Below are 11,201 nucleotides of genomic sequence, written 5' to 3' on the forward strand. Positions count from 1 at the left end.
TCGAACGGGTCCATTTTTTTCTAATTTTTATGAAAACAATGCTTGCTACTAGGTGTTATTTTTTAAATGTTATTCAATCAGGCTTTGAAGACGTCATTTAGCTAATCCTTCATGTCTAAAATTTGAAACGAAAAGACGGGATAATATAGGTCGGTCATCAGCAGCTTGATTTTGGTCATGGGGAAAAAAATCACGTTAAAAAGTTCAGGACTTTTGAGATTCATAGTATTCGAGAAAGATGAGGAAAATTTTAAGTATCGATGGCATCCAGAGGCAGCGCAAACAAATAAAATTATCAAGATGAATAGAAAATAATTAATTTATTGATCTATATTGATGCCATCTTTAGCGTTGAAGTAATGTATACAAACATGTTTCACAAACTTGTAAGGATGCTTTAGCTAACTAGGGTTCTCTGTAAGTAAATATTTGTCTACACCGAACATCAGATATGCATTTTCTCTGCATACTTTTTCCGATACAGTTGTTGAAAATAAATTTTTGCACCGTGCTGACTGAACTTCAAGGAAAAATAGGATGAAATTGCACCTTAAAGGTTTTTTTCTCTCTTGGATAGTGGTTTTCTTAAAATTAGGTAGAAGTGAATTGCAGAAGTATAAACGCGGCAGCATGGGATCATACAACATTTCTTTTCTATCCGCTTCGTAAAATAAAAATTACAAAAAAGGAAAAGTGTCAATAGAGTTGTACTGTGGGATTGGATGTTGATCATCTAATTCAGGTAATAACTTAGGCGCAACCCAGCGAAGGGGGATTAGTCAAAAGTTCCTTAAAAACTATTTACAAACCTAGACGATTAACAAACTAACAGGTGGTAAAGAAATCAAACATTTGTTAGTAAAAGCGATTTGGTGCTACACCGATTGATGTATAAAGTGAGCGGGTTTCACGAATCCATCAGAAAGTAACCGGAACCGTGTAAACTTATGAACAGGTCCTCCAGCTCGTGGTAGCTTTGGCTTTCCGTAAGGGTGGTGACATCGAAGGTCCGATTCACGCAACGATCCCGGATGGATTCAATTCCTGCGGGGAACGAATTTCCCCGAAAGCATTTGTTGTCGTGGGGAATAGTGGAGGTGTTTAAAAGACTACACGTTGTTGGCGGGCTCTGATCTGGATGTTTAAAAGGGAAAGAAAGCAAAAGATCAGTGAAATCTCTTAATAAAGCTTAATAATCTTTAAAAAAATCTTAGGAAAAATTAATAAAGGTTTTAGTAAGGCTACTGGCTAGTTAAAGTCAACCCTCCAACCAATAAAATCTACGTGGGGCTCAAACCTAACAACGTAAGTACAGTTTCCGCCGGAGGTAGCTGTACCTGTAACTATATTGCCAATATCATCGTGTGTTCTTCTAGATCATGTGAGACATCATGCAGCGACTGGTTTCGGTATATTTACTTCTAGGCTGGAGAACCGACGCCGATTGTGGAATCGACGGTGCCGGCATCGACGATTGAAAATGGCCGTTAGAGATCATGGTGCTCGAGCCGGTGCCGAATCCGTTGCCAGCCAGTGCAGAGGCAGAAAAGTTCATCGAACTGGCGTTGTTCATGGGTTGGTCGCTGTAGTCCATCTGCTGGGTGCCTATCGGATTCCAGCTGACGTTGCCGTTGAAACCTGAAAAGGTATTTTAAGTTAAATTCTATTGATGGTAAGCTGTAAGGATTTAATAATTATATTGCTATTTCAGGCACGGAATTATCCAGTGAGATTAGAATTCAAAGACGCAGCACCACGCAGGTGGACGCAGTCAAAGGAGATTTTTTTTAGACCATAAGGCCGATACCGTACTATGCATAAAGACGAATGTTACAACCACATTCCTTTTTTGAGGTCTCAATCGGTCGACTCAACAGCTAAGCTTTTGGATCCGTTACTACTAACTTACTGGTGAAAATCCAGATCTTGGAGGATAGTAGAAACCGGTCCTGACCCAGTCATAAGAGGTTAGAAAATACTGCGGGACGAAGATTGCTGATATCATCAAACAAAGAAAATTCCTGTCTAAAGTAGATCCTGGAGTAGAATCCGGTGTGTCTGTTGGGTCACGAGATAAACTAAAATCTCTATTACCAAAATGTGACCTGAATGACAGAACCCTTACTAGTCAGATTTTTAGCTCCGGCTACACAGCGTTCCGGCGTGAACTCACAACAGTACTAAATTCAACGGCGGCGAAGTTCTGATTGCCATCCGATCTGGTCTCTCAGCCACTCCAATCGACGACGAATCATGGGACGATCAGAAATTAGTGTAGATCCGTATCGATCTGGGTACTCGAAAGCTCTTCGTCGAGGTTTTATACCTACCCCTGATCGTGCCAAAAGCGCGACCTTCCCAGAGTCGTTTTCCCGTGGCCATTCCCGATTGTGTTCCCTTACTGTTCCTGAGGACGACATTCTCATTATTGGCGACTTCAACCTGCCCGGACTTAAGTGGTGTTCCTACCAGTGCGGTTTTTTGTTTGTTGATCCAGCGAGATCTACGCCTTCCCTGTTTGATTCTTTACTCACTCAGCACAGCAACTGTCCGCCAAATAAACGGCGTCGAGAATGAGAATGGTCGCTTGCTCGATCTCTGATTTGTTAACGACGAATCCCAATTGGCTACGATTGAACTAACTCATGCGCCTCTGGTTGAGCTTGTTCCTCATCACCGGGCACTACTGCTTTCGCTTGAAATTTCTGAAGTTGTTACTCCTATCAAGAAGCCGGCATCCTTTTTTCTCGATTTCAAGAACGCCTATTTTGTCGCTATTTCACAAACGCTTGACGCCATCGACTGGGATTCTGAACTCTAATCTTCCGATCCAAACGCCGCTGCTATTAAGTTCTCTTATATCATCAACTACATCGTCGATCGTCAAGTACCAAAACGCTCAGGAGCCACTGACCTACGTGCTCCCTGGGTCACGAAAGTGTTGCGACAAATGAAAACACTCAAAAACAAAGCCTTCCGCTACTACATGAGCCACAAGTCTCTTCACGCCAAAAACCAATATCGCAAAATTAATTCAGCGTATAAAAAAGTATGCACGCGTTGTTACCAGGGCTACCTTACCCGGATTCAGCGTGGTTTTAAAACTACACCCAAATCGTTTTGGCAGTACGTTAAGGACCAACGGAAAGAATCGACGGCTAGTAACGTCCCACGTCAGAGTTTTTCCTTTCATCAAATCGCAATTAGAACTTCTGAAACAGAGACTAAACTCCTTCCAAACTGGGCTCAAAGCGTATTAATAATCAACCATAGCCCATAGACATGTACAATCAAATAGATGTCCGTGTTAGGGACCATGATTTCAGAGCTCTTGTGATATCGATCAATTTTGAGGAATTGAAACTTCAAATTTGTTGATTTTTGCCTAGTTTTACTTGACTTAGTGTAAAATTTTGAATTTTTATGAGGTGTTCAGATATTAGCAGAACAAAATCTATACTTAAAATGAAGTTTAATAAGGAAATAATCTAAAATTTTTTGTTTATTTTATTTACAGAAAGTAAGAAGCAAATTCAAAAAGCTTATTGGTTTGATCAGTGTTCTTTTAGAGACATCAAAAAATGTTCGTTGTAACTTATACAGCCTTAAGACAGAATTGAAAGTACATAGCTTAGCTTAGCTTAGCTTAGCTTGGTTGACTACTCATATCCACCTTAAATCATTGAACTCGAAATGCTCCATTAACTTTTGCATAGTCACATGTATTCTATTGTAATTGATTCATATTTTTTTTCATAGGGATTGTAGGTATTTGAATATTTATATTTTTAATATTTTTTCCAATCTGTGCATTTCGAATTCCATGATCGCTGGCGTGGCTAAGCGGAACGAATTCTGCATCGCCAATGGTTGCTACTCCGTGATTAATCGAGGCCATCAATTTTGTACAAAGTCCAAAAGAATGGTGCTTGGGATTAGCACTACATTCTCAATGTACAAAACTCATGCTCTCCTATTGTATAAATGATTAATAACGGCGCCGGCCACGTCCTAGTAGTCAATGAGGATAAAGGAAGGAATGTTAGTATGATACTCTTTAGGTTCAACTAGCAACCTCTCGGTCCTGCATACTCCAAAAATAAATTTGAAATAGTCAGAATTAGAGATAAGTCAGTATTACCAGCTATGGAAACCGTCTGTACGTCTGCGAATCTATATTCAAGTATCAAAGGATGGGGTTGTGTTAGTAGAAGAAAGGTAGAGATCAGGATCCATTTTGGTAAATGGTGCGATCATGTTTTTCCTACACCTCCTATGCTCCTAGATATTTCCTAAGGAAATTCCTTATTTATGAGGCAACTGATTAAAGTCTAATAATGATACCTCGAGTGAAGTGTGAAAGAAAAAAATATTATTATCCACATTTCTTCCTAGACAAACTAGCTATTTTTCCTTATCTCGATCCCTGTTTAAGCAAAGAATTTGCAAAACAGCGTTTATGGAAGAAGATTGAAATTAAATTGAATTAATAATATTTCCATTTTTTAAAAGGCAGACACAAATTTTCCAGACTATTTATATTATCATTGCCGTTTTGAAAACTCTTTTATTCTTTGTTTTCCTTCGCCTCATATACTTTAGAAATCCTGCAATTTAAGCTTCAATGTATGAACAGAACGAAGTAATGTTTTGAATAATGATAATTATGAATAGATGACTACATAGTTTGTAGCTAATTATATTCCTAGGGAATTTGTCTTCGCTTCGGTTTCAAAGCATATGTAAATGCATATAAAATTATTTATTAATATTTTTGAACTTATTGCTTAAACAAGATTCAGATAAAAATTTATTAGTAATATTACAGTTATATATGATTAGTTGTATTTATTTTTATATTTTATCAAATATTGATCGAAACGTCCGATTCGATTCGAAAGCATTAGATTGAACTAGAAGGTTTTTGAATCCTAAAAGATCACTATATTCATCATCTGAAGCAATCGTCTCGAGATATGTTTTTCTTGAGTTCTTATTCTGTGGTATTTCATATAGTTTTATACAGGTTATGGAACAAACTGGTTTATTTGAGAAATATTTTCTCTGCGTCTTTAATCAAATTTTAACATAGCCTCAATTGGTTAAAATTCAATTTTATTTAAATATTTACCTAAATAAATGGCCGAATTGTTTTGTTAGAAAATAAACTAAAACTACCCCAAAAACTACTCTTATCCTGTTACACTTGAAATGGACAGCTGATTTTTACAGTCTCCTAATTCATCCAATACTCGATACAAGCTTCATGAAACGCCTGAATGATGACACAAAATGTGCAAGTATCTGTTTCTCGCAAGTACTACGTACCAACTTCAGCGTAATTTTCACATCACAATTGCATCAAAATTATATAAAAAAAAATCATCAGTAGGTGTCCCGGGAAGCATCAAAGAATTGAATTTACTAAGTTTAATCATTTTCAAGAGACAATATTTACGTTCACAATGAATATCACTAGGCAAATGCCTTCTCCCTGAAATTTTATTTAAATACAAAGTCTAGTTCATTTGAGAACCTTATAGATGGCTTGGAATTTTCTGCAATTGATCTAAATAAGCGAGGGTAAACTTCCAGTACTAAGAATAAATCTTAAGAAATCAATGTTTCATCAAAACATGCATCGCGATAAATAAAAAAAAAAAATAATAATAAAAAAAATTGAAGAGGAATTTCAACACCTGAATCATCTCAGAAAATTAAATTTAAAGTATTTGAACAAGACTTGAATAATATATAGCAGTGCGAATTGATCCTCGAGAACCGGCATAAAGCTGTTTCTTGTAATATTCAAATCCTCGCTATACTACTTTCTAGACATGAGCACTCCGTAAACGCCTGAATGACGGCTATTTCTTGCGCCTACCAATTAGGACATACTTAGAAAACAAATTGACGTGGTAAAGCAGATTGTATTTCAAGAGATGAAACACATAATCTTTAAATAGAATTTGAATGCTCTAAATGTCGATCCAAAAGATAAAAACACAAAAAATCAATTACAAATAACCCAAACACTAATCAAAACTTTAAAAAGATCCTTAAAAATTATATTAAATACAGATGTCAATATTGAACAAACAAAAAAAAAAATCTGCCTGTCTCTATGAGATTTGCTATCTTCAATCGCGAAACTTCAGAGCTCCAATTTAAAATGGGAATACTTGGTTGGTGTATATGATTAATGTTTGCTTGACAAATTTTCCGATGAAAAAGATTTTTTGAAAACTACCTTTAATTTTCTTTCGATGACTCATAGCACTGTTGACTGGAATATAAAAAGGAAAAATCTTACCAAATCCTTTGATTTATGGTGATGCAAACACACTTCTATAGTGCATTTTTTCTGCTTTACAAGCCTCACACATTTTCACAAATTAAACAAAACTTTTAGACACAATATATCCTAAAATAAAAATCTTATCTCAAAACACGTCAGCCAATCTCTCTCCTTCCTGAGGTTAAAATCCTCCTGACCAAAAACTTGATTTCACAATCTTAATCTATGCAAAATCTATACAACTTGCCTGCTGTTACTGGATACTTTGCGGGTCTTCAGATGAAAATCCTTAAGGAAAAGTACTCGAACATTCGTATGCTCAAGAAAATTTAAACAGGTATTTCTCTAACACGGATGTCGAAAAAAAGTTCAAACAAACCAACTTGATTCAAACCAAGGTTTGGCGTTTCTATAGTTTCTTCACGGAAACTGTTACAACTCACCAGGCAGCTAAATACAATGACAAAGGCAGTTAACTGAAAAACAACTTTCGCCGAGATGATCTCAACGACTTTAAAAATGTACCTATATCTTCAACTGAATCCTCTCGCGCCACTGTCGTTTGAACTGGTACCAGAATACTACAAGAGCACGCAGATTTACGAATGCAAAAAGTTGCCAAATTGCCCTTTCTTTGGTAGTCGGTCAGTTTCCCGCCGAGTAGCAGCGCCAGTTGAATCATCGACAAATTCATCAGCTGCGCTTGTTTTGGTATCAGTCCTACGACAGCTAGCCGTTATTATTTGTTATGAATTTAGTGACTGCTTGCTGCTAACTGAACTGACCTTCTTTCTGAGGTTGGAATGTGTGTGCTTTCCAATATGCATGCAATTGCCGCATAAAGAAAAACACAGACAAGTAGACTTGAAGAAATACTTGTCAGAAGTTTAGGTGTTGCTTCAACGTTACTGAGATTATATTTCAAGAAATTTTAAGAACTTGTGGGTTCACAGGGCAGCGTCGGCAGACTTCGACAAACACCGACAATGTGTCGAAGGTCTTCCAGCACAGTCTTCATCGCAGACCTCTTCTCGGCCTTCCAAACAGGCTTTGTGCCAGCAAAACATAACACGTCTTGCTAAAGCAACATCTGAGTAACCTGCTTGATCATTTCAAACGTCTCTGTCGCAGATTTACCGAGTTTCACACAGAATTTAATCGCGTTCTGGTCAACGAACGCTACATTTTCGGCTTGCACCACTCACAGAAACACGTCGCGCGAAAATGACTGCTGGTCCTCCCGTTGCTAGGAGACAAACGAACAGCGGCTCGTTCGCCCTCTACCTTATCCAGTCGGCGCGGACACCCTCCGAAGTACAGTCGCGGTGGAAAACAGTCAATCCTATTACTTTCCGGACAAAGCCTGTATAGTCAATAACTATGAAGCATTTTATAAGAGTTCAAATATGAAATCTTTAAAACGAGAAATAATTTTTGAATTTTCCAAACAACGATAAGAATTGTCTTTATGAAAAGTTTTTGTTCGTTTTGAGCTTGTTCAGATGCATCGCAATTTTCTTACAAGATTCCTATTGGATAATCGTAAGTTAAGGTCATTTTGTCTGTGTACCAGTGGGGAGTCGAATGTGACCGGCTTTTTTTCTTCTTGTCGTCCCCCTTTTTCGACCTGACACAGCGATGTGAGTAAACAAAGCTGTTACTACTAGGTGCCGTACATATTGCACAAACGAAAAAATTTAAGCTGGTGTGGGTGTCATCCCTCATCGAAGATTGTGCAACGGCTGAGCGTTTGTGTGGGATCACCCATACTCACAAAAACCACGCGCCTATGCATTTCTACCCCACAATTGGAGACCGTGCGTATCGATTGGATTCCGCAATCGGTAACTTTTGCTAGCAAAGAAGCGCCCTTACCTGATGCACCACTTAGAAACTGCTGTTGGTGGTCCTGTGGTTCTCGGTCCACATTGCACATCCTTTGCCGCTTGCCGCAGGGCATTTCTTCTTGCTCCAAATCCCCGAGTCCATTTTCTTTGCGCTTTCGGAACTGCGGTTGGTGTTGTTGTTGCTGCTGGTGTGGGTAGTTTTCCATTAGCCCGTCGCTATCTTCCATCATCGGTGAATCCTCCAGGGATGCCGGCTGCGGGTGGCAATCCAATAAGAAATTTCCTCCCGCGGCACCAATACTAAATCCATCATTATTGTTATTGTTGATGTTGTTGGTTCCGCCGTTGTAGCCGCTAGTTTCTGTCTCTAGCTTGTTGCCGACGACCTCGGTTGCCGCCATCGGTTGTTGTGGTGGGATATATCCATAATATCCGTTGGAACTGAGATGGGCTACCGACTGAAAGTCGTTTCCCAGCATCCTGTCGTTGCTTCCGGTCAGCATAACGGGACTGTTGCGTCGACAGGCCAATGCTCCTGGCGTTCCAATCAATCCTACCGATGAGGAAGGTGGAGGGGGAGGGAACAGCTGGTTTTCGTTTTTGTAAAACGTTACACTCTGGTCACTGTCAAGTGGTAAATAGGACGCGTTGTTGTAACTGGAGAATACCATGCTAGTTTACGACTTTCCCACCAATCTGATTGAAGCCAAAGCCAAGCGCGTGTGGATGATTGAATCGAGAAAGACGCGTTTGCGATATTAAAAATAGATCAATTAAATGTCAAGACGCGCTTCACGACCGCGTGTTAATTTGATTTACAGCGAGCTTTATAAACTGAGCCTTTACTTCAAGCCGACGACAACCAGGCGAATGGGGTTGAAGCGTATTCCAGTTTTCACGGCTTAGCCATGAGAAGAAAAACCACAAGCCCCCCTTTTAAGGTACACACTAAACGATTGTATGAAATGGTAGTGGTGGCATAAAAAGCCAATGATCTCACAGCGCGATTTAAGCAATAAGAAAAAAAAAACACCTATACGCGAGCGGGTGGTAAGCGAATAGCGTCCCGGTAAGAGCTTGAAATTAAACACGCGTGCACGGCTTCGGCGCTTCAGTTTGCAACTAAACGCAACTGCCAAACCGGCGAGCGGATCCAAACTGACGGAAAAGCTGTTCTGCACTGAACGAAATCGGGCTATGAACAATATCGTAAATTCTAGTGTTATTGCACTAATAGAAAATCTAATACTTTTTACGAGTTTGCTCATCGAATACAATTGCATGGTTTTAGTTTTTAATGAAATTCATCAGAAAATCCAATGAACGTTATAGAACGTCAAGTTTATAATAATTACAGTTCAAAATGATGGAATATAAATTGATGGGGTGTTGTGTTATGGTTTTACTTTTTATGATTTCTTTTCGTATTTTCTTTCCGAAAAAAGTGGGATACAGCTAACTTTTGTTTTTTTTTTGAAAATTTTATTGTTTCTTTCATAGCCGCTATCAAATTTAGAATAATTAAACACTTCACTATGGCACAGGCAAGGTGTTTAGCACTGGTGTTAGAATGGTGATGATCCGAAGCCCGAACTTCCGGCTTGACGGGGTCCTCGGTTTAGAAAAGTTGGTAATAACAAAAATAAACCTGAAATCAAGAGGAATGATTTAATTTCAGATATTGAAAACAAAGTTTCACATCATCTCACCATTCTTCTCGTTAGCACAGACCCTTCTAAAGGGAATTCTGGATGCTTGGGCAGAGACTCGAAATTCCACGGCCAATATATGCCATTGATGGGTGAGTTGATGCCGTGAATTCCAATTTCCGGAAACGAAAAAACCATTTGGGGATCTAAGGCGTCCATTTTCATATTGGTACTGCTCGCTTTTAATTGTATATTCTGAAAAAAAGAAATTAGAAAATGTTACTTGAATAGAAACTGTTCTGATCATTAGAAAAATTCGCAGACATCTTTTAAAAATACACAAAATACATACCGTTCTATTTGTTGATCTTCACTTTTTTGTACGGATGGGCTGAAATTAATAAACTTCAATTTCAGTTGAACAGCGACACAAAAAACGATCAAAACCTCTGAGCAAACTTAAAATGTATTATTAATCGAAACTGTATAATTTATTAGATTTTCTTTTACATTCTACCGATCGAGTGTGGCTCGCAAGATTCATTGGATTTTCCTATAAATTTTAATAGGTCAATCTCTTTTAGGACCTAACTGTAAAATTTATTGTATTTCCCGGTCATTTTTAGTGAATAAATCGTTAGCTTGTATGCGGACCATAAATTATAACAAGTATTGTAATGACCCTATAAAATTAATCGCCCGATTTCGTTCAGTGTGCTGGGTGGAACTCAATGAGTGACCGTGATGCAAACATAGCAGTGTTGCGTGTTAAACAAATTGTCCATATGTTACTAGAAAAAATAGGGAACGAGATCGTAAAATTACAACCGTGCTTCATCAGATATGATTCATTTGACCTTCCGCTTTAGGCAAAATATTACTTGCAGCTGAATTTACCGTTTTGGCGTGTTCCTTCAAACGGGATTTATGTTTTGTTAGAATATAAGATAGGAATTGCATTGAAAACCATGCAATTTAACAAAACGTACATCTGGCAACATTAGAAATGAGATATCCTATACGGACGCAGCCAAAATGTCACGGAACTCGGAAACTCATTCAACACATGATGGCGAATTTATTGCATCATTAGAATTTGTACTCATAATTTTTTTTTAATGAACGAAAGCGATGATAAAAATGCCTAAAACCAGGGCCGTAGGAAGAACCGTGCTCATGAAAAGGTTCCAACCATATTTCAATTAGTTTTTCCAGGTGAATTTCAAATTTGTCCTGTGGTTTGCAGGTTTTTTTTCGAAATTATCCTGTAGCCTCGAAACTTTCTCTTGCAAAATTTACATTTAAATATGGATATATTTCGCACGAAATACCAATTAAAAATAAAAAGCACATTTATTAATAATTTTCTTATAATTATTTTACATCGCAGCTGCATTTGACTATTTT

General features: G+C 38.1%; 1 protein-coding gene across 3 annotated transcripts; it reads right to left on the bottom strand.

The window, feature by feature from the left end:
- Positions 1–301: 301 nt before the first annotated feature.
- LOC129743652 (uncharacterized) lies at positions 302–9,295 on the bottom strand. Of its 3 annotated transcripts, none has more exons than XM_055735737.1 (3): positions 8,174–9,295; positions 1,420–1,638; positions 302–1,134 (listed from the first exon to the last, which is right to left on the bottom strand). In XM_055735737.1, the coding sequence occupies exons 1-3, from the start codon at positions 8,814–8,816 to the stop codon at positions 908–910; spliced, it is 1,089 nt and encodes a 362-aa protein (XP_055591712.1). In that variant the 5' UTR covers positions 8,817–9,295; the 3' UTR covers positions 302–907. The 3 variants fall into 3 exon arrangements, 2 of the variants coding, with proteins under 2 accessions (XP_055591712.1, XP_055591713.1); XR_008736642.1 differs by having other exon boundaries at positions 995–1,134; positions 1,298–1,638; XM_055735738.1 differs by having other exon boundaries at positions 999–1,134; positions 1,338–1,638.
- Between the last annotated feature and the right edge of the window lie 1,906 nt (positions 9,296–11,201).

This window comes from Uranotaenia lowii, chromosome 2, assembly GCF_029784155.1.
Source record: "Uranotaenia lowii strain MFRU-FL chromosome 2, ASM2978415v1, whole genome shotgun sequence".
Classification (NCBI taxonomy): Eukaryota; Metazoa; Arthropoda; class Insecta; order Diptera; family Culicidae; genus Uranotaenia; species Uranotaenia lowii.

Coding starts and splice junctions, on each gene's coding strand:
- LOC129743652 (XM_055735737.1), bottom strand. CDS start 8,816: ATGGTATTCTCCAGTTACAACAACGCGTCCTATTTACCACTTGACAGT. Junction 1,639..8,173: donor GTTTCTAAGTGGTGCATCAG/GTAAGGGCGCTT, acceptor ATACCTTTTCAG/GTTTCAACGGCAACGTCAGC. Junction 1,135..1,419: donor GTCGGTTCTCCAGCCTAGAA/GTAAATATACCG, acceptor TTAAACATCCAG/ATCAGAGCCCGCCAACAACG.